This window comes from Homalodisca vitripennis, chromosome 2 (assembly GCF_021130785.1).
Source record: "Homalodisca vitripennis isolate AUS2020 chromosome 2, UT_GWSS_2.1, whole genome shotgun sequence".
In the NCBI taxonomy this organism is placed as follows: Eukaryota; Metazoa; Arthropoda; class Insecta; order Hemiptera; family Cicadellidae; genus Homalodisca; species Homalodisca vitripennis.
Genome location: NC_060208.1, coordinates 225,079,161 through 225,102,089, shown reverse-complemented (window position 1 = coordinate 225,102,089; position 22,929 = coordinate 225,079,161). Strand labels below are relative to the sequence as shown.

Below are 22,929 nucleotides of genomic sequence, written 5' to 3'. Positions count from 1 at the left end.
AAATAGAACAAAGGAACCTGTGAATTGAACAATGTGTTAAGCGGTACTGTACAAATAATGTGTTAAGCGGGCCAATGGAAGCCACAGGTGCTTGACTTCACTGCCACCATCTACATGAACGTCTGACGTATCCTGATGCGTCAACCTTGTATACTCTGTCGATCTTGACCTTGTTCGTTAGTTTACAATTTTTTTTAATAAGGCAACGAGAGATTAGCTCATTTGAAGTAACATAATAATCGATGCTGGTGTATTATTGGTTTCCTCACGAACATTTGCTTGATATTCAAGATGTCTTTTTAAAAACTGTAGAATACTTACTCCTTTTTGGGAAAACTAAACAAATATTATGTTAAAATCAAGTGTATAAATAGGTTTATCATCCTCTGGCTGTCTTTTTATCCATATATTTTATGAGAAAATATTCAAAAGTATAGATAGATTATTTAGACATGAAACGGTTTGCGCATGGAGTGGTGAGGTGGTGTGAGGGCTAGGTTGGGTAAGGGGAAGCGCAAGGCAGGTGCGGCTGGTGGACTAACTTACTAGCACTATTGCAGATATCGTTGCGTGTCTAGGCTTTCATTGTACTTTGTTACCATAACACTCCGGATTACTGCTTCTCCATATAAACATTGTACGCCTATATTATTTTTTCAGTTTTTGTACAGTTATCGAAACCGAAGCACTTGCTGTGTTTGTTTTAAGCGCTGATGATAACAATGAACTGACTATCTGCGTCGTGCATGCGCGCTGTTAAATTTGTCAACTGCGCAACTAGGGCCCGTTTCACGTCTAAGTAATCCGTCTTTAATAAAATATATTTACTTGAAATTAATTTTTTTTTAACCAAAACATATAAACATACATAAATGCTTCATGTACGTATCACTTAAATAAATATTTCTTTACTTTATATCAATATAAAATATACAGTATTTTTTTACTGCCTTATTGGAATCGTTGCTACTCTGATTTTTCTCAGTTTTTTGAATTGTCTTGAAAAAGAAATATTTTTTTTTTTGGGTTTATCTATATTATTTCATATATCATTCCAATCTACTTAAAAAACTTAAGTGGAGCTTTTGACTAAAACTGTTTTTTTTTTTTTTTTTATACAGTATAATATTGCTGAAGAAGAACGTAATAAATCACTTGGTCTCTTAAAATTAGGAAAATACTAATAAGCAATGTAAAAATATATATTTTGAAAGATTTCAGTGTTATATGGTATGTATGTTGATAAATTATAATTATTTTTAATATTTTCCACAAATGTTTATACAAGCAAACGTCTAGATAATGAAAATATTCAGACCCTTGTTTTAGTATATTCTGTGTTTATATATAAACGGCCAAGGAACAAGCCGACATATTTGAAGACTATTTTATTTATTGCAACACAACGTACAATCAGCTTAACAGTTAAATCTGATTACCTTTACAGGCCAGCAAGTTCAGTACATCAGTAGCTTATAGGTTTACCATTTTTTTTTGCTGTTCAGTGTGTAAAAATGTTTGCTCAATGCTATCGTGTGACTAGCCTTTCCAGTCTTTCTCAAAACTTGGAGCAATAAATTCTCTACCCCGTTCATAGATAAAGAAAAGGAAACCAGCAAAACTCTCCTGAGTGGTACACTAGTGAAGTTACACATTATAAAGTCACAATATACTTGATTAATTTGTTATTTACTTATTTCGACGCATTACTTAAAATCAGTATGGAGGGGCTATATTAACTCTAGTGTAAATTGCTCTACGAGTAAGTATTACATACATTTGGCTTAAGTAATAAACATTATTAAAAAGGATTTTGGCAATAAGTTACATGCAATTTTTAATTCGGAGTTAAAATACAGAAATCTACACTGGGAATCACAACAACTTAATCGAAGCCTAAACATTACTCATATATATATATATATATATATATATATATATATATTTATTAAAAAATATATCATTCTAATATATATATATATATATATCATTTTATATATATATATATATATATAAAAATATGTATATTAGAATGATATATTTTTTAATAAGTTACTGTTTTATGTTACGAAAAAGCTAATTGCCACATAGTCTGAGGTGTGGAACTTTGGGAGTGAGTAGATTAAGATCCGAAAGGAGACTAATCTCTTCTTTTAAAATATTTAAAGAAAGCATAACACAACAATCTATTTTTATTTTACTAATGTGTTATTTCCCTAATAACTACAATTATTTAAACTTGTCAATTATAATAATGTACGACTTACTGTCCAACATTGTTTTATTATACAGGGTGTCCCGTAACTTTCTGGACAAAGGTGTGCCACATTATTACTCAGGTCAAGAAAAAAACACTTCTCACGATATGAACTTGGGTCTTCAATGCTTAGTTTCCCATCAGTCTGCCTTTGTTTGTTTTTTATAAATACATATATTAATATCTTAAAAACTAATAGATTAAATTATGTATTCCAAATTTAGTTCAAATGTTTATTGTAAATAGGTCAGTTACTGCCAAAAATATTATTATTATGATCTTTAATATTTTGTAGATGGCGGCCATTAAAACTTTTTAACTTTGAATATCTTAAAAACTAGCAATTTTTCTCAAGAATTATAAGAATAACCTTTTTTAGAGAACTTTATTCCAAATTTACATTCAAAATTACTTAAATTACATAATAAATAATAATATAATTAACGTTCTCAGCGAATAACCAACAATATAAAAGTGAATTAATGGCAGCTCCAGAATATCTGATACATATTCCCTTTACATCTGAGTTTTTATTTAAAGCAATGAAGTACATTAAGATTTGTTGCGAAGTAACGTGTGTTTTATCTAAATAAATTTTAAAAGCCTATAGCAGTATTATAAAAAATGTATTAACAACAATAAATTTCTTTATAAACAATAATAATGAGAAACGTCTTAATTAACAGTAATAAAATGCTTTTTTTACAGTAATGCTTTCTTTGATTCAAAACAACGAAATAAAGGTTACTGTAACTAGGTTAACTGTTGCCTAGAATAATAAACAGTTAGCCAAATCTAACATTAATGTTCAGACAACAATGTTTTTATAATTAAAAACAACATAGATCAGCTGTTTTATGGGAAAGACAGCTGACTGGTGTAACTTTATTTTAGTAAAATAAAAACCTAAAACAACAGATATTAAAATAACTTCCACTAACACCAAATATTTGACACTACGCTGTCCTTAGGTAAGCCTGAAAGGTTTGTATTTAAATTCTTTTGGATTATAAATACAAAAACTTACAAAAGTCATTAGATATTCCGGAGCTGCCGTTTATTCAGTTTTTGTATTGTTGGATATTTGCTGAGGACCTCGATGAGGGACATGTTTTGTCACAGTAAATCTGCTCTAAATCAGTTATATATTACTCAGTTTAAATAAATTTGGTGTTATTAAATTTGTGATCAAATTTTCTAAAAAATGTTATTCTTGTAATGTTTGAGAAAAATTGCTAGTTTTTAAGATATTCAAAGTTAAAAAGTTTTAATAGTCGTTGTTTTGAAAATATTAAAGATAATATATAATATTTTTTGCAGTTACTGATCTTGTGACCATAAACATTTTGAGCCAAATTTGGTATAATGTAATCTACTAATTTTTAAGATATTAATATTTTTATAAAAAAACACGTACGGACAGACAGATTGAAACTAAACATTGAAGACCCATGTTCATATAGTGACATATGAAAGATAGAACATTTAGTGCGTAAAAATAAATAAATAGTAACCATAGAAAAGTGAACTGTGACTTTGTTTAACTTTACAAGTTCTCCATTTAGATAAGCTTTTTTTGGTTTCCTGTCAACGAATTGTCTTATCTTGGCTCATAGCCCTTTTCAAACTTGAGCTATTTATCCAGTCCATTATTATTTTTCCTCTTAGAAACGTTCATTTGTAAGTTTTTAGCAATACAATTACCAATCTTCCGTGTTGTATGACTCCATCACCCCGTTGTATCGCTCTGTGAACCAAACCTGTCTGTAAGCTGTGTACAAAATATCTTGATTTACAACTGCCAAATCAGATTCTACTGTATGTAACTTATTTTTGTGGGAATTCAACTTCTGTACATGTTAGCTTGTAAATAACAAAGTGTTACTACAATGTATAATTAATTATTAAGACTGTACATACAAACAATGTCGCGTGAGTGCCTCTTCAACCTTAACTACGTTCATACTTGTTGTTGTGTTTGTTGAATCTTACATTTTATATTCTATCTTTATATTTATATATTACAATATTAATTCCTAAAAGACATTATGTTAACCATTCGTATTCTGTTGGACACATCTTATCTAGACTGTGACTGAAGATAAGGCCTAGTGGATGTGTTGCATTTATGTATTTGTTACTTATGTAAATAAATAGCTGAGATGTAAACAAAATAAAATGTATTTATAACAATTTGTTGTTGTGCTATCCACCTTGTATATAAGTGTCTGTAGATATAACTGAGCTAATACACAGATTGTATTCTTTTACGTTTTGCGTAAAAATGTTTCTTCATTTTAGGTAAATACCAATTGAATTTGAATTAATTGTAGGTTCTAGGAAAGGAGTTTTAGAACAAAGAAATCCCTAGAATTGTAAAAATATTTGTTTGTATTCGCGATCTTTAAAACTAAACTACTTTTTTATATAATTTCATATTGAGCGTTAATGCAGAGTCAATGAAAGGGAAAGTTTGATGTTTAAATTAAATCTGATGCTTTAATTTGGTTTTAAAAAAGTTGTTATATATAAACATTACAAATTAAACATTTGGGTAAAATGTACTGCAGATAACAAGTAAGCATAAGTGTGTTTCAAAAAGCATTTATGGGTTAACCGATTGTCATCATATATAGCTCAGTAACAAAGTTTAAGAAATTGAATGAAAATTTTCAAGTTTATACAAATCTAAACAAATTTATCTAGTAAAAATAAAATTTTGCATAACTTTTACTCGTATGGTGTACTTTTCGGAAGAATATTGAAAGCTCTGGAAATATTTTGGATGGTTGAAAAATGGGGATGAGATTTAACCTTTTTGTTTAATAATCCTCTAAATACTGAGGGAAACTGCCATAATTTAGATGGTGGTGTTCTGAAACTGCATGACATTTCTATCTTTTCATAATGAAGTATTCTGACAACATCAAATGTATACCTTTATCTGAAGTATATCAAGAGGAAGATGATCGTAAACGCTAAGCATCTTTCTAACCCTGTTAACATATGTTGGTAAGAATAATAGGATTTCTGACATTTGCCATTGTTATACGCTACGAAATGGACATAACAATGGCAAATGTCCTAAATCCTATTATCCTTTCAAACTTGAAACAAAGAATATTTTGCTTGTAAAATGAAAAATGTTTTTATCAAATGAGCATTATTTCATTCTTTACAAAATATTTTAGGTTTTAATTAATACAAAAATCATTAATACATGCTCCATGTAGGAGTGGTTCATGCAAAACTTCAAGTACGAGTATATAGATGAAATATTTGTCGTTATATTTTGACACATGATACACTGAGCTAGGTTTCATATCAGTGTTAATAAAAGTTCCTGCGAGTTAGAGAGGGTGTGACAACGCAAGAGTGCGTGGAAATCAAATCTTGTCGCCGACTTTTAGTATTGATTTCCACTCTATTATTTGTTGTTTTTACTCTATGAACAAAAATATGTTTAAAATCTCATACAGTTGTACTCTACTTGTTTACTAGTGTATTTATACTACTATTTTCTTGTTGCCATCATGGTTACCCATAAGACCAATGTAAAAGTATTTGCTAACGCTCAGCCCAATGCCATGGAGTGACATTCTCTATCATCAACCTCATTTATGCTAATATATAAATGAAGGTACATGCAAAATTTCAAGTCTATATGCCAGTTTCTTTCGAGATGTCGTGCGGACAGAAATGACATTTTTCCAGCCCCAGGAATATGCTTCACTAACGCTCAGCCAATAATTTAGCACAATTCACGGAAACTAAGCATTTTACTTGTTTTTTAATTAGCCCTTTTAACTCTCAGCTCCACAAGAAGATTAATGTCAATCATATTTACAGTAGGATGCATTTAACTGTGCACACAACCGGAGCAGGCCAAAGTTAAACAATCATGCGCAAAAACATCGGTCTGTGTATAATCACCAGCGAGCGGGGGAAGGGAAGTGGTGGCAGTGCCTGGTCTATGCTTCCAGAATAGTATCCAGTTCTCCCCATCAACATACCTCACCACCATGCACATTGGCCAAGGTCATGAGCACAGTTACACGCCTCCTGTACACTTACTGTAGAAGTGTGGGGATAGATACCTGGGGTTGAAAGTGTTATTATACATAGTAAATTCCTTCTTGATTAACATAATATATAACTGTTAAATATTAATTACTTATGTTACATAGACAAATTAATATGCAACTATTGTTCAAAGACTACTCACTACATTTCCTGTAGAGAATCCCATACAATTAAAGAAAATAAAAAATATATATTAAAAATAAAATTTCCTTTTAAACCAGAATAAAGAGTCATTAAATAATACTGTTTGAATGTTTATGTTGAGAAATTGTTATTATTCCAAATATAAAATTATGGATTTAAACAAAGCAATGTGATTAGAACATAAAATTAACACCAGAATGCAATTCACCATCTTATCAATTTACCGATTAAGTTTTATTACTGTCAATGGATCATTTAAAAGATACATGTTTTAGAATATTTGCCATTATTATGTGTTACATAAATTTACACTACATTTGAGAATTGGAACCAATCTTCTTTGGTGTCAAAAACCTTAAGGCAGTGGTTCTCAACCTTTTCAACGCTGCGACCCCCTTTTTAGGTTGAGAATTTTGGCGACCCCCTTCTTGTAACATCGTAAAGTAAGCCTTTGTATGCAAAAAGACAGCAATAATTAGTTTTAAAAAACATAAAAAATACTATTCAAAACTATATAAAAACGTTAGTGAGCACTAATTTCTTAATAATTAATAAACGATCCGGTAATAAATGTAACGAAAGTAATTTTAATCATTTTCAATTTCAATATCAAAGCAGGCAATAACTGTGCGCAGTGTATTTACAGAACTGACGCGTGGTTAAAGCCGCGGAAAACAGCCTGACATGGAGCTGCGCGCGCAGCCATCGCACGGCGCAATTCGTCCTCCGACAAGCCACTGTGCCAGTGTGCCAGTCGACTGCCTGACGTCTTGAGAAATAGTGCGTACTTTGATCTTCAAATTGAACACTCACGTTTTAGTATTAATAATGGATAAGTTTTTAAAAAGAGAAGCTTCATGTAGCAAAAGTAGTTCCGAAGTCTCAAAACCAAAATGCCGAAAGTATGATAATGCATATCTACAGTTTGGTTTTACTGAACTTGAAAACAAACCTCAGTGTGTTATTTGTAGTGAAGTTTTATCAGTTGAAAGCATGAAACCTTCAAAAATGAGGCGTCATCTTGAAACTAAGCATTCTGCGCTGAAAAACAAACCAGTCGAGTTTTTCCAGAGAAAACTGCTGTCCCTTCGCAGTCAACAGGTAAATATTAAAATTCATACTGATGTTAGCAAAAATGCCCTCAAAGCTTCGTACGAGGTAGCGCTAAAGATTGCTAAAGTGGGGAAACCACATACCATTGCTGATGAATTAATTCTTCCCGTCGCAATCGATATGGTTTCAAATATGATTAATCCTCAAGAAGCTGACAAGCTAAAAAAAATCCCACTATCAAATGACACTGTGTCACGACGAATATCAGACATGGTGAAAGATGTTCAGAACCAGCTAAAGATGCAAATAAATGAAAGCACGTTTTTTTTCGATTCAATGCGACGAATCAACTGACATTGCTTGATTGCTAACTGTGCTCAGTTTTTGTGTTTTATTAGGTATGATTGCGGTCACTCTATTAAGGAAAATGTATTATTTTGCAAATCTTTGCCAGACCATGCCACAGGTGAAAGTCTTTTTAAAGTGTTCATCGAGGCAACTGAACTATTTGAAATTGATTAGAACAAATGTGTTTCAATTTGTAGTGATGGTGCAAGAGCCCTTTCGGGTAAAAACAGCGGATTGATTGCCAGGTTGAAAACGTTAATGCCAAATGCAAACTGAATGCATTTTTTTACATAGACAAGCTTTGGCAGCTAAAGGAATGCCGGATGACTTGCGTCAAGTTTTGGCTGAGGCTATCAAAGTTGTTAACTACGTCAAGAGTCGACCATTGCAGAGTAAATTACTTGAAAACTTGTGTGAAGAGGTAGGAGCCCTGCACAAACATTTGCTACTCCACACCGAAGTGAGATGGCTGTCCCGGGTAACGTGTTGAGTAGGCTGTTTTCATTGAGATCAGAAATGTTGCTTTTTTAATGGACTTACTCTTTGGAATACAAGAATAAAAGATGAAGACTTTGAAAATTTCCAACTTACACAAGAATTCAAGGAGTATGTCTCAAGTATTGGTGACACATCCATTGACACATCATCTCTCTCATTACTCATATCATCACACCTTGAAGCCTTGATGAAGCAGTTGAATGATTATATTCCTGTTAAAGATGCAAGTGGATCTGTGTGGATAACAAAACCATTTTCCGAAAAAGCTGTTCAAAAAGCTGAATTGAATGCTGGCCTCCACGATGAACTGATAGATATATCAAGTGATCAGTCATTGAAACTAACTTTTGACGATGTTTGTCCCGACAAGTTTTGGCTAAGTATAAAGAAGGAACACCCAGAATTGACCAAAGTAGCATTGAAATTTTGATACCTTTTTCTACTTCTTACAATTGTGAAAAAGGATTTTCCACAATGGTGAATTTAAAAACCAAATCAAGGAATCGTTTGGCACTGGAAAATGATATTATTTTGAGTTTGACAAAAATCAACCCAGACATTCTACAGTTAGTTAATTCAAAGCAAGCTCAAGTTTCTCATTAAATAATTCTGCTAGAATTTAAAAAAAATGTATTTTTTGCAATGTATTTTGTGTAGTGTGCCTTTTTTTAGAATAAACAAATTTTGTCTCACAACAATAAGGCCTACGTTACGATACAAGCGGCGCGGCAGGCACCATCATTTTTAGCAGCGATGTTGAGTCATTTAGAGCTCCATTTGTTCCTTTTTGTTAATTATAGTTGTATTTTTAAATAGTATTGATTAATTGTAAATTGATTAAATATACTTATTGTATTTAACAAGCGGACTCAACTCAGTTTCTAAATAAGTACATGGTCGATTCATTTGATATTCGCCGCTCATATGGTATATATGGCCTGAGATTTTTAGTTTTTTTCATTTATCACCTATCTTGCGACCCCCTCAGACCCGTCCCACGACCCCCAAGGGGTCGCGACCCACCGGTTGAGAACCCCTGCCTTAAGGCATTAGGTTAAGCATACACACGAAACTAACAACTCTCTAAGGTTGACAACAGAACACATTGTAAATCAAATAAATTCAAGCATATAGCTGAGGGACGAGTGTGAGAACAACAAACACCAACCTTATCACTACACAGAACAGGCCCACTGAACAACATATCATACATACACCAGATAAAGTGAGAAACGGATGAAAACAAGGTAATCGTCAAGTGTCTTCATGCATGAGATAAAAAAAAAAACAAAACAAAAATCGAATAACTGCTTTTAACCATCCTCTCCCAACAATCCTGTTCCTTTTTGTTTTAGATGACGTGCCACGTTGCCACAGGAAATGCCAATAATGATTTCTCACTTCCTCTAATGTATGCAGATATGACTGTTGAATTTCGCTCCAGTTTACCTTCCTCTTACGTGAAGCATCTGAAATCTGATGCTGTTGCAGACTTGACTCCTGAAATCTGGAGTCATGATCCTCTGAAGGGATCCAAAAATGGTCTGTGACGAAGAACGAAGATGCTCAAAACTAACTCTCCGCATTGTTTTGACATCAGAGACACAGACTACAAAAGGTGAAGAGGTATTCTCAGCCCTTCCCGCCATAGCTGCTTTATGTGTGCAGATATGTTGTTCAGTGTGCCTGATTGATGCTTGTTCCTCTCACGCTGGTCCTTTAGGTACATGCTTGAGTTTTTTTATGCATGCTTAACTTTATACCGTAAGGTTTTTTTTTGACACCTGAATAATAGGATTGATTCTAGTCCTCGAAATTAAGTGTTCAATTTTTTATTTTATAAAATGTAGCGATAGCAAATTTCTGAAAACTTATTATCCTTTCAAATGAGCTCAGTAAATCTTCTCCTTCTACAGTAATCAATTATTTGGGAAGAAGTGCATATGTAATGAAATTTTTTGAATTAATTTTAAACAGTAAGGCTACTTCAGTAAGAACTCTTCTCAAATGTCGTGAGCAAGAACATCAGAAATCCTTCTAAAGGCAAAATGCATATAAAAAAGCAGCCATTAAGTACAATTTCAACCTTCAATTACTATGAAGTACTTTCTTCTGACACGGACGACTATGAAGACGAACTCCAGAATATTGATGCTGAGAATGTTCAAGTTAAAGTACAAAACATTGTTACAAAAAAGAAATTGCTACTTTGTTCAGACAGTCATGGAAGGGATGTTGCTTGGAATATTAATAATATTCAAAACTCATTTGAGGCTATAGGTTATGTAAAACCTGGAGGAAAGAGTGAACAAGTCCTGAACATGATAAACTTCGAAAAAGAAAATTGTTCAAATGACGATGTACTTGTTCTCATGTGTGGAGCAAATGATGTTGCTAAAAACGAATCTCAAGTTGCCATTAACAACATTACAAAAGCTCTTGAAATGGCAAAATGTTACACAAGTAATGTAGTTTTGGTGGACTTGCCAAATCGATATGACCTGGCTGAGTGGTCGTGTGTTAATGAAGAGACAAAGAAAACCAATGAAATTCTGAAGAAGCTCTCTGAGAAGTATCCTAATGTGACACTAGTTGAAGCCAGTAAAGCAAATAAACACTTGCATACTAGACATGGTTTACACCTTAGTGTTAGTGGTAAAAGGTGGCTGGCTCATGAAATAATACAAGCAGTAAGAGACAATCCAGAAAAGCGACCCACATCATCTCTAAGTACTGAATCGCCAGTGCTTGCAGTCAGCCCAAACAAACAAAGTCAACAACTCGGGAAACTCACCATCTCCAGTCCCAAGTCGCCACCCGCCCTCGCCACTGATGACAACACAGTAACAGACTTCATGGGATTTAATATCTTTCATTTGAATATCCAGTCGATCAAAAATAAACTAGACATGTTAAATATTTGGATAAATGAACTTAATATAACTATCGACATAATAACAATTAATGAACATTGGCTTGTTGAGGAGGAATTACTTTTATATCCTCCACTAGGTTTTAATTTAGCCAGTAGTTATTGTAGAAAACCTCCCCTTATAAGAGGAGGAAGCAGTGTATATGCCAGGGTAGGGATGGAATTTCAAATAATTAGCTTGGAAAATTATTGTTTTCCTCTTGTATTTGAAGCTTCAGCAATTTTACTAAAAAAAGAAAATTTCTTAATTGTAACTATTTATCGCACACCTGATTCTGATGTTAAGATTTTCTTCTGTTTACTGGATACACTTTTACAATTTTTATCAAAAACATACAAAGAAACCATAGTTTTGTCAGGAGATTTTAACATAAATATAACTAAAAATTCATTTGAAAAGGAGTCCTTTCTTAATTTATTACGCACTTACAATATGTATTGCTTGAACCTGGAAAACACAAGAGGAGAGGCATGTTTAGACAACATTATCACTAATATAAATACAAGAAAACTTAAATGTAAAGTAGTAGAACCTCACCTGTCTGACCATGCTGGCATCTTAGCTAGCTTATATAAATCTAATCTGACAAACATACAATGTGCTGTAAAAACGAATGACATGTACAAAAAAATAAGAGTGATGACGCCTATCACCATTGATAGTTTTAAAAAACTACTTCTTGAAGTAGATTGGACTAGGCTTAAGTTTTTTTATACTGTTGACGAGGCATTTTCTTATTTTATTAATTTATTGACTAGTTTATATGAAGAAACATGTTATTTAAAAGAAGTTATAGTTAAAAATTCAAAAAGGCCAAATATTCAATGGTTTACGCCAAAACTTAAGAATTTTAGAAGTTTTGTTTTAGTTTGTTATGACAATTTAAAAAAATAGTAAAGGTACAGAAAGAGAACTGTTGGCTAAATCAGTGTACAAGGAAGCTAGAAAACAGTATAAAGCCTTGATTAAGGAAGAAAAGCTATTGGCAAGTGAAGATTACATTAAGAGGTCTAAAAATAAATGTAAAGCTGCATGGAATATTATCAAAGCTGAAAAAAGCACAGAATCGCAATCTAATGAGTCTTATATTGATTCTAATGTTTTTAATGATTATTTTATAAATGTAGCACTAGATATGAATAAAACTCAAGTACCTGATGATTTTAGTGTAGCTCTTAGCTTAGTAAATAATTATGTAAATAGTTGTACTCCAAGAAATACTTTATATTGGAAAGTAATTGTTGTTGAAGATGTCCTAAAGTGTGCTTCTGAATTAAATCTATCGGGTAGTGAAGATTACTATGGTTTTTCGAATAAGATTACTAAACAGATTATCAGTGTCATAGCTGAACCACTAACTTATCTATTTAATCGAATGTTAATTGAAGGCACATTTCCTCAATGTTTAAAAATAGCAAAAGTAGTTCCTATCTATAAGAAGGGTGATAAAAACAAACCCTTCCAGTTATCGTCCCATATCTTTAATACCTATTTTTAGCAAAATATTTGAATATTGTATCAAAAACCAATTACAAAACTTTTTCATGCTAAATGGTCTCTTATGTAAAGAGCAGTTTGGGTTTTTACCAGGACTGAATACTACAAAAGCTGTAGAAACTCTAGTTGGTAATGTTATTCATAATTTTGAGTATAAAACAACATCATCTGCAACCTTAATTGATTTGTCTAAAGCCTTCGACAGCATACCTCATGAGTTACTTATAAGTAAACTTTATTGCTATGGTGTGCAAGGTAGTGAGTTGAATTTGTTGGTATCTTATTTGAATAATAGAAAACAAATGGTTGTTCAGGGTTCTAATTCGTCTCTCATAAAAACAATTCAAATTGGTGTGCCACAAGGCTCAGTTTTAGGTCCTTTTTTATTTATCGTTGCAGTTAATGATTTTCCTTTCAATTTACCCTGTATGTCAGTTTTGTTTGCTGATGATACTACTCTTCTAAATCACCATAGTACACTTAATGGTTAATAAAAATACAAGAAAATGCAATGAAGGTAGCAACTGAGTGGTTTCAGGCTAACAGGCTTGTTGTAAACAATAGCAAAACAGAAAATATAATTTTTTCAATGGACCATGTAATTTACAAATGTTTTAAGCCTGTTAAACTATTAGGAATCTTTTTAGACAGTAGACTAAGCTGGGAAAGCCATATAAAAAATCTTTGTACTAAATTGGCGAGAGTAATTTTCCTATTGCGCAAATTGAAACTCTGCATCACTGAAGAAATGCTAATAACCTCCTACTATGCCTTTTTCCACTCCCACTTAGTCTATGGAATTTCTTTATGGGGAAATAGTTTGCCATTCAAATAAAGTGTTTGTCTGGCAAAAAAAAGCAATAAGAATTATAAAAAAATCTTAATGAAAGGGAATCTTGCCTGCAAGCTTTTAGGGATTTAAATATCATGACATTGCCCTGTTTGTATATATATTATTGTTTACTGGATGTGAAAGCAAATCTGCAAAGTTATACTGTTAGAGAAACCATACATACTTATAAAACTAGAAAAACATACATGTTAGAGCTGCCAAGGACCAGGCTTGAAAAAACAAAAGGTAGTCATATCTATATGAAAATAAAACTATTTAATAAATTACCAAAAGGAGGATGGATTGTAAATATAAATAGGTTTAAACGAGTTGTAAGCAAATGGCTTAAAGAAAAAGCATTTTACTCTGTGAATGAATATTTGGCCTGTGATATTAGTTCCTTAAGTTTTTAATTTTGTCTAGTCAAGTTTTAAGTTTTTTAACCTTTATTTTATAGTTTGGAGATTTTATGTTTTAACCACCTGACTTACATATTTTAAATATTTATATTGTTACATTTTTCATTGGGTTTTAATTGTATGTGTTATTTGTGTTTCTTGTCCAGTCTGTGTTTTTTATATATATTTACCCTACAATGCTTTCTTATTTCTTAAATAATTTTATACAACCGCTCTCTATTTATACCAATTATTAGTTTTGTAAGTTCCTATATCTTGCAACATTCCTGTTAATTTTAAAATAAGTCTCCAATTATAAAATTGTTAATTTTTTAAGTATTACTGCCCAATAATGTGACGAAGTCTATTGTAACTAATTATGTTACTTAATGACTAATAAAGACATCTTGAATCTTGAATCTACATTTGAGAACCAAAAAATAAACTATTCTGGATTTCTTTTAAATTGGACCGTGATTTAAGATTTTGTGGAACTCATTTATGACATGTCCATTCTTGCCAAGTCATGGTATTGTTTCTTTTTTCTTAAGTCAGGCTGCATCATTTTTTTTTGTGCTTACTTTAATTTGCTAGCTACATTTCTTGTCACACTCCTTCATACCATATTACTTAAAGTTCCACATCAATTTTGTATCAATGATCATATGATTGAAACAAATATTGTAATGCATATTTGTATGTTAGTAGATAGTTCCAACTATAAAAAGAAGTCATTGATTAATAATAACATATATGCAAAATTTCTGTATTAAAACTCAATAGAGCCATGGAGGAAACACATTTAGCGATTACTAGTCATAAAATTGATCTTGATCATTAAAGGAATGTGAAGAAAAACACCAGTTGATACAATTTAATATTTATGTTTTCTTATTCTTTGTATTTCAATGTTCAATTCAGCCACAATACAGAAAATTAATTTTTTCTTAATAATCCCGTTTGCATTGATTTTCCAGTAACCGAATCCAAGAGGCAAGCGATCCATGTTCCGGAGAGATACTGGTGCATCTGTCATGTTGTATTCTCCCTAGTAACATAAAAATATAAATTATCGGCAGTTAACCAAAAAAACTGACTTCTGAAGTTTTAAAGTACACAAATTTTGTGTTATTGTAATGCAGTAATGTACTTTGACAACTACAGTCAATTAATAATAGTTTAGGTTAAAGAGAGGAAACTCAATCACATTTTAAATCTGACACTCAGTCCTTTTTATAAGATTTTAAGATTCCCTTCATGAGTTCCATTGAACTAATGCACCTTTTTATAGTTGAACAGTAATAATTTAATTCTCCATTACAACACATCTTTTATGTGTTTGTCACATACTTTACTAACAACAAAGATGGTTTATTGTTAGTTAGAATCCTTCCTTTAGTATAATTATCCATAAAACATAAGTGTCAAAAAAATCTTTGGACTTAAAACATGTACATTTGATAAAATATGGCATTAAAATAAGCTATCAAGACCTTGGATGATTTCTATTGTTACCGTACATAAGATGTCATTGGTTTGAAAACCAGCAAGTTACTTGAATTAAAAAACAAAACAAAAATAAACAAAGTCCGATTGTGATAGTTAAACTGAGACTCACAACCGGATGACTATATCAAAAGAGGCTACATCCAAAAAGAATGTAATACCAAAGTATAGGGTAAATTTTGCAAAACCAGCTACATAACAGAAACTGGATAACAGGAATTCAGTCATTCGCCATTGTTATACGTTACAAAAGGTATAATACAATGTTTCAAGAATTGGAATCTCCACTTCGACAGGTGGAGGAAGTATTTATTTTTGTGTGTAGCTCCTATTAATGTGTTTTCTATTAATTTTATAGATATTTTTTTACATTTCATGTATTACAATGATCACTGACTTCTAAATATTAAATGAATTAATATTTATATACATTTCCTGCTGATAAGGATGAGAAATTGGTAGATATTAGTAAAATTGGTTAAATTCAAGAATTGAAGAGTTGCCAATTACACCCATTAAAATTAAGACAACAAACACAAGATTTCTAGAGGAAGAGGCAGAACCATATCATCCCTTCAGGCATATCTGATGCCTACATCAGCAGCTGGCTGATGAGCCTGAACTGAAATACATTACATGTAATTTTACTCTAGAAGTTTAAAAAGAACTAAACTGTTGTACTTTCTTAGTCCACCATTAAATACATTGCCAATGACTAGACTTCTAGTGTAGGGATCAGTTTTAAAAACCTCTTTATTCATAATATTTATTTAAATGACATTCCTGATTTATTGAAAAAAACTGCAATGTGCTGATTAATAGTGAATCACCGTATGGACTACATAATAGTGCCAGTTTAGGGATTTGAAGGGTGGGGAATCTTGTAAAACAAATTTTAAAGAGTTCCTAATAATGACTATACCATATATGTATATATAGTATGTGTACTATTTTTCAATTTTTATGATAGTTCCAATGGTACTTTTTTCAACAAAATCCGTTGAAAAAACAACTGATACCTCTCAACTGTGACATGTTTATTGCTCCCAGCTTGTGCAAGCATACCTTTAAAGTCTGCTTGCTTATACATTGACGGATTTTGTTGAAACAAGTACCATTGGAATGTTAATATAAGTGTTCAAATAGTTGGTGTCTAGTAAATGTTTTTATAACTATACTGGTTTTTTTTGTTATTTGACTAAAAATTTTCAACAGCTGCCATTTTGTTAATATTAGAGAAAATAACTCTACTTTTTTCCTCGTATCTATTCAAACTTATGTGCCAAATTTGGTTTCATTAGTGTAACTAGTATAAAAATAAACCAAAAAGGCGGTTAGAGGCTAAACGAGACATTTCTCGGCTTATATTAATATGACATTTTTTGTTTCAATGTTCTGTACTAATCATCCGCAGAAGTTAGTCACACCCTTTTGTGAACACCCTGTATTTATATATATATATATATACATATATATATATATATATATATATATATATATATATATATATATATATATATATATATATACATTATTGTTTTGTAAAAGTTAACGAAAATACCAATGAGTATTAAGATGCGTCACAACGTCTATAATGATTCTTCATTCTTAACACAAAGCATAACTTACCAATAATACCTGCAAAATGAGCTTTGATTATCTTCACTATTTTAAATTTCAAATACTCCAGAACATAGTTTTTTAAATTTATTGCAGATAGTGACTTGAGTTACTGCAAAAGATGGTGGCGTGTGACTTACAGGAGATACAGGGCACTGGTCAGACAGGTTGGTGATGTGTTGGACAAATTCCGACCACATCTTGTTCTGATCGTGGAGTTGCTGACAGTCGAGTACCACTCTGTGTCGAGAGTTGAACTCGCAAGTGTCCGGCTCTTCCTTCATTCTACACTTAGTCAGCTCCAGTATCAGCTGGAACAGTCGAAAAACCGGAGCTGCATTACCAGGATGAAACATAAAGAAGTTAAATCTTAATAGTTATCATTCCAATAAAACTACATCTATGTTTCGGTGGAACAGAGAGAATTAGTGATTGTAACTGATAATGGGGAATAAAAGGAGTGAAAAACAATTTCCAAGACTATAAAAAACTGTAAATAAAATAGTACCTTATCTTATTAAAAAATAAATCTATCATTATAGAATTGTATTATTACTTGCTGTATTTCAAATAGAATAAAACCTTGTAGTTTGATTTGTATTCTGTTTATTCTTGTATAAATAATCCTTAAACACTTTTAAGAAAAGTAAGTCGTGTAATGTAGCTATGATAGGAAGGGTTTGATTCAATTGAATTTTCAGTTTAGCTCTAGTTTACCTTCCTTTTATTGCAGCGTCAGATATCAGACACTGTCTCAGACTTGGTTATCTCAGACTAGTATAAGAACGATGTAAATGTTTTGTTTTGAGCTTCTTCGTCATCGACTTTCTTTGGATCTATTCAGATGAACATGACTCCAGATTCCGAGAGTCAAGTTTGAGACAGCGTCAGATACCAGACGCTGCAATAAAAGGAATGTGAACTGGAGCTGAACTCAAAATTCAAGTGTTGTAAGTCATCTTTAACAAAATCAACATTTTTTTTCAAATATTGAAAAGGATAATAACAATCTGTTATAAAAGTTAATCCCACAGCTCATCCCAAAGTAATAACTAAACAGATTGTTTTATTTACTACCCCCAAGATTTGCAACACTATTTCTAATGAATCTTTTTGTTTTTACAAACTAATTGGCAGGTGTTTCTAAAGCATAAAGAAAATACTAATATCTCTTTTCTTCTTGCAGAGGTTCATACGACATAGAACAAACATGCAGTTTCAATCAAAGTAGTTGAAATGTAAATTATCCAGTTATAAAAAAAAATCAAAGCAACTTCTTGCTCTATTTAAAGCTATTTCATTGGCCATAATTTATACTTAATTATTTTAGTGAAAAATCACTCAAATAAAACACAATATCAGATAAAGGAGAGTAGATTTGAATATAAAATTGATTACCTTGTTTTGAAGAAGACATTGAATACACAACATTTGCAAGAATATTTAATACTAAAAGAATGTTTGAAACCACTTACATCAATCTTACCCCCAACTGGTCTTTTGACAATGATCTGAGAGTTGACTGTCATAATCCTCCTCTGATAATTCAGGATTGCTTCAGCTAGTTCAACGTCAGTTTTTTACACCCTCACACTGAATTAACTTTTCAATGTGTACTTCTTTAACTCCCTATAATAAATAAATAACGCATATTAACTTTGATTTCTGTACTGATGAGTGATAGTATAATGAAAGAAACCCCTGAATATGGTATATAGTCAATCATAATCATAATTTAATTTAATAAGTCCATAGGTATTTATCAAAAACGTATTGGTGATATAGTTGGTGTTGAAATTTCCCACTTAACACACTTTTCAACTAGCTTTCATATTCATTAAACATTTTAAGTAGATGCTGATTTAATAAAAGGGTAGGTAAAAACTCAGCGTGCATAAAACTGTACACATTAAATGTCAAACTAATCTACGTATGGCTATGAACATTATTTTTTATAGATATTTAGTGTAATGTCTATGCAGTCTCCTGTGTCATGTACGGAACAATTTGATACAGTAATACAATTGTTTAATCCTATGAGCTCAGGACATTAGGATGTCACAACAAATTTTGGAATGGGTGTACCATCTTGTCTACCCAAATCTCTTGATACATTAATAGCAAAGATTAGAAAAAATTTGGAAATTACAGGAAGAAGTTGACATATTAAGGCTGGACTCTAAAGAGAAAATTTGGAAGAACGAAATAGAACGGATATCTAAACAAAGAGCAAATGCAGAAGAACAACTTATACAAGAAAAGAAGAAACTTGAAAATATATTAGAAGAAAATAAATTAAAAAATAAATTAAAAGAAATGAAATGCCAAAATCTTGAACACCTTTATTCAGAATTAATGCTAGATCATAGGAATCTAATTGAAGTAACCAAACTACTTGAAGAGGACTTAAAAACCCTCTCTAATACCCATAAAGAAAATCATCTGGACGAATCAGGGAAAACATTCTGTGAAGTAATCATGAAAAGGTAAACATATTAATACAAAGTCTTTTGAATGAGTGGCCAACCCTCCCAAATACTTCTATCACACTTTCAAACAAGTATGACATTTTATCAGGGCTGATAACAGATGAACCTTTGCAAAACCAGACTGAAATCAACACACTAAACAGTGACTACAAGAATGAAAGTAAATTAAAGCAGAAAAGGCCTATTATTAAATCTAAAACATACACAAAACAAGAAACAATTAAAAACAGTTTTATACCCAAAAAAATCCAAATTTTTGCTGACAGTCATGGTAAAAATCTGTAAGACGCAGTGCAACCACTAGTACCAGATTCTGAGGTTTTTGTCAATGCCTGTCCTGGAGCCCCAATAACCCCAATGTTTATGTCAGAATTTTTAGATTTCTGACATAAATATCATTTTTTTGATTAGTTTGATTTGTAGATTTCTGATTTTTCTATACTGTATTAGCTATAAACGTAATTAACAAACCATGTGCACACTCTTCATAGATTATATTAAACCTGTTACTTGGTCATAAAATTAGTATAATTATAGTACAATATTGTAATAACTAATTTTGTTGTTGTAAATATCAGTGCTGTATATTTTGACGATGCCTATTTCATATTGTTGTGACCAATGGCTAATAAACTTCTTGATTCTTGATTCTTGATTAATTACATTTTATTCTCACGTAAGCGAACACCTGAGCACATCATATAGACAAAATTGCCTTAAAACGTCTACTAAGGTATGTAAATAGTAACTATTAGAAAATCACTTTCATGGATCCATACTTACTAATATAAGTAAAGTAACTGGAGCAAATATGACAAACAGGCAAAAGAACACAAACTTCATTTCTATACATATGTACACTCATTGCCATCATCATAGAGAACTCTGTATTGTTTTAACCATACAGACATCATAGTGTCCTTCACATCCCTGCCTAATTTGCGTCAGTTTTTATAGATAGACGATATGTCATGTCTATGATAATATCAGATATAACATCTTCATTTAGATTCTCATCAGAGGTTGGTTGGGTCTAATTGTTACAAGAGAACAATTGTTCATTGTGTCAAATTTTATATACTAACTGCCGTGCTATTGTCACGGTACTGTTACATTTCCTGATCTTATAACTGATTTGCGTTTATCATTACAAAAATAATTTTCATGAAAACATATCACAAATTTAATTTTTAAAATGTTATAGCTTTGATTATTAGTGTAACAATTTAAAAATTTATTTATGATGTATTTTTATGAAACTCAATTTATAACTTACAAATGTCTTTTAGTATCTATAGCATTTTATTCTGTAGGGAAGTTCAAGATGAACTACTGAGAGACAAATATAAATGCTGGATAAAAAATGGTCTGATAATAGTACAAATGAATGAATTATCTTTATCTTCTGGGTATTACAACTAAAATATACCTCCGATTGTATCCAAATTCTTGTTTTTCTTTTTACCAATTAACATACCATCAGATAAGAGAGCCAAACCCAACTATGAAAGGGTTAAACGTTATCCTGTTTCGTGGACATTTTCATTCATAACACTCTTTAAATCTATCTTATTGTGGGTTTTAGCTAAATATTTAATACATGCTACTAATAAATTGTCGAATAAAGAACTTGTATGAATCAGACTAATGTTTGCCCAGCTGGAACATGAATTACGGACTTGAGGTGGCTGTGGATGGAATGGCAAATTAAAAAGTGGTAGATTATGAAAACTCAAAATAATTCATACTTAGATTTAATAGAATTAAGTACACAGAGAGTTCGTTTTCTTTGAATACTTTGAGCGTAGATCCCATATTTGTATGGATTCTGTTAGCTCTGTGGTGTCTATCGGGATATTAGTTGCATAAGTCACTGCTAAAATGCACGCTAAGATCTGAATCGGCTTATTGCTAAACAGAAGCTGTTGCCTTGTTTGTTACAAAATTCCTATGCAAAAATCAAAATTTTAATTGTATCATACTAAAAAAACTACAAAGTTTACCACGTTTGTACATAAATAATCAATTTAAGATTATTATGCTGAAATAAGCATTGTAAAATAAATGCAAATAAAGGGTCCTCGGGAAAAGGGCTTCATTGAATTTTTCTGTTTTTTGAAACTGTGTTACTGCCAATAGAAATATAAAAACAGGTAAAGAGAGATACACTTTATAAAAGCAATGACCTAGGGGAAAACGTGCTCATTTCAAGCATATTTTGGGGAAAGGAGATCATGTTATATTACTCTGTATAAAGGTGTTCATTGCAAAACTAGCCACTGGTTGACTGGTGGCACTCCTGTTTTTTGTTTGTAATTACATTTGAGGTTGTGTTTTGATTGTTGCTATGGCATAACATTCAGTATATTACTGCCTTTAAATACAGTGTTACTAATTATTCAGCAGTTTTAACATTTTTATTCAGTTGAATTTGAGTAGGGAAGTTATTACACAGTAGAAGAAGGGTTCAGTGTTAGTGATTTTCAGAGAAGCCTGAAAACGACAGGAAAAAATATGTAAACTGCTGAACAATATAGTGTTTAAAAGGTGTATTGTATTAAACCAAGGTGTTTATCCAGTTTCTGAATTATTTATACCCTATTACATTGAACTCTGGGGAGGGATTTCATTGCTGTAAATGAGCCCTTCCTTTTCCGAGTCCTTTCCATACTTATGAAGATATAAATGTATTTCCATAACAAGAGTAATAATAAATTAAAAGTAAGTCAGTGACATATATTGAATGGTCAACGTATAGACTTTCAAAAAATATATTAGGCCAGTTCTTAAAATTGTTAAAGAATATAAACCATATGTTGTTGCGTACCCTTGAAGAAACCTTTAGTTAGCATGTTTTGTAATAAAACATTTTTAAAGCTAATTTTTCATCAACATAAATGCATAATAAGAATGTTTTTGAATAATTTAAATTTTCAACATAATTCAACAGCTTTAATCAAAAGAAAGATAAAAACGAGTGAAATACAGGATATGAGCATTGTTTATAAGTGAATAATGTTTGACATTATTCTTTTTTTAAATCAATAACATAGCCCATAGTTCTATAAAGACATATGATTCGGGGCCAGCACTCAAAATTGGTCATCAACAAACGAACTTTTAAAATTGTTTCTTTCATAATCGGGGACCAGGGAAATTGTAAAATTAAATTGATGTGGATTCATGAAAACCAATCTTACTCTGGAGTGGTTTTCTGGGAAGGGTAAAGAAATATAGTTCTTACAATGAGGAGTGGTTTGCTGTGCAGGCC

At 31.5% G+C, this 22,929-nt stretch overlaps 1 protein-coding gene across 1 annotated transcript; it reads right to left on the bottom strand.

Annotated features, from left to right (window-relative positions):
• Positions 1-14,911: 14,911 nt before the first annotated feature.
• LOC124353403 lies at positions 14,912-21,237 on the bottom strand. The gene is made up of 4 exons (XM_046803243.1): positions 21,088-21,237; positions 18,645-18,798; positions 17,310-17,480; positions 14,912-15,091 (listed from the first exon to the last, which is right to left on the bottom strand). The coding sequence occupies exons 2-4, from the start codon at positions 18,696-18,698 to the stop codon at positions 14,918-14,920; spliced, it is 399 nt and encodes a 132-aa protein (XP_046659199.1). The 5' UTR covers positions 18,699-18,798; positions 21,088-21,237; the 3' UTR covers positions 14,912-14,917.
• Positions 21,238-22,929: the final 1,692 nt, after the last annotated feature.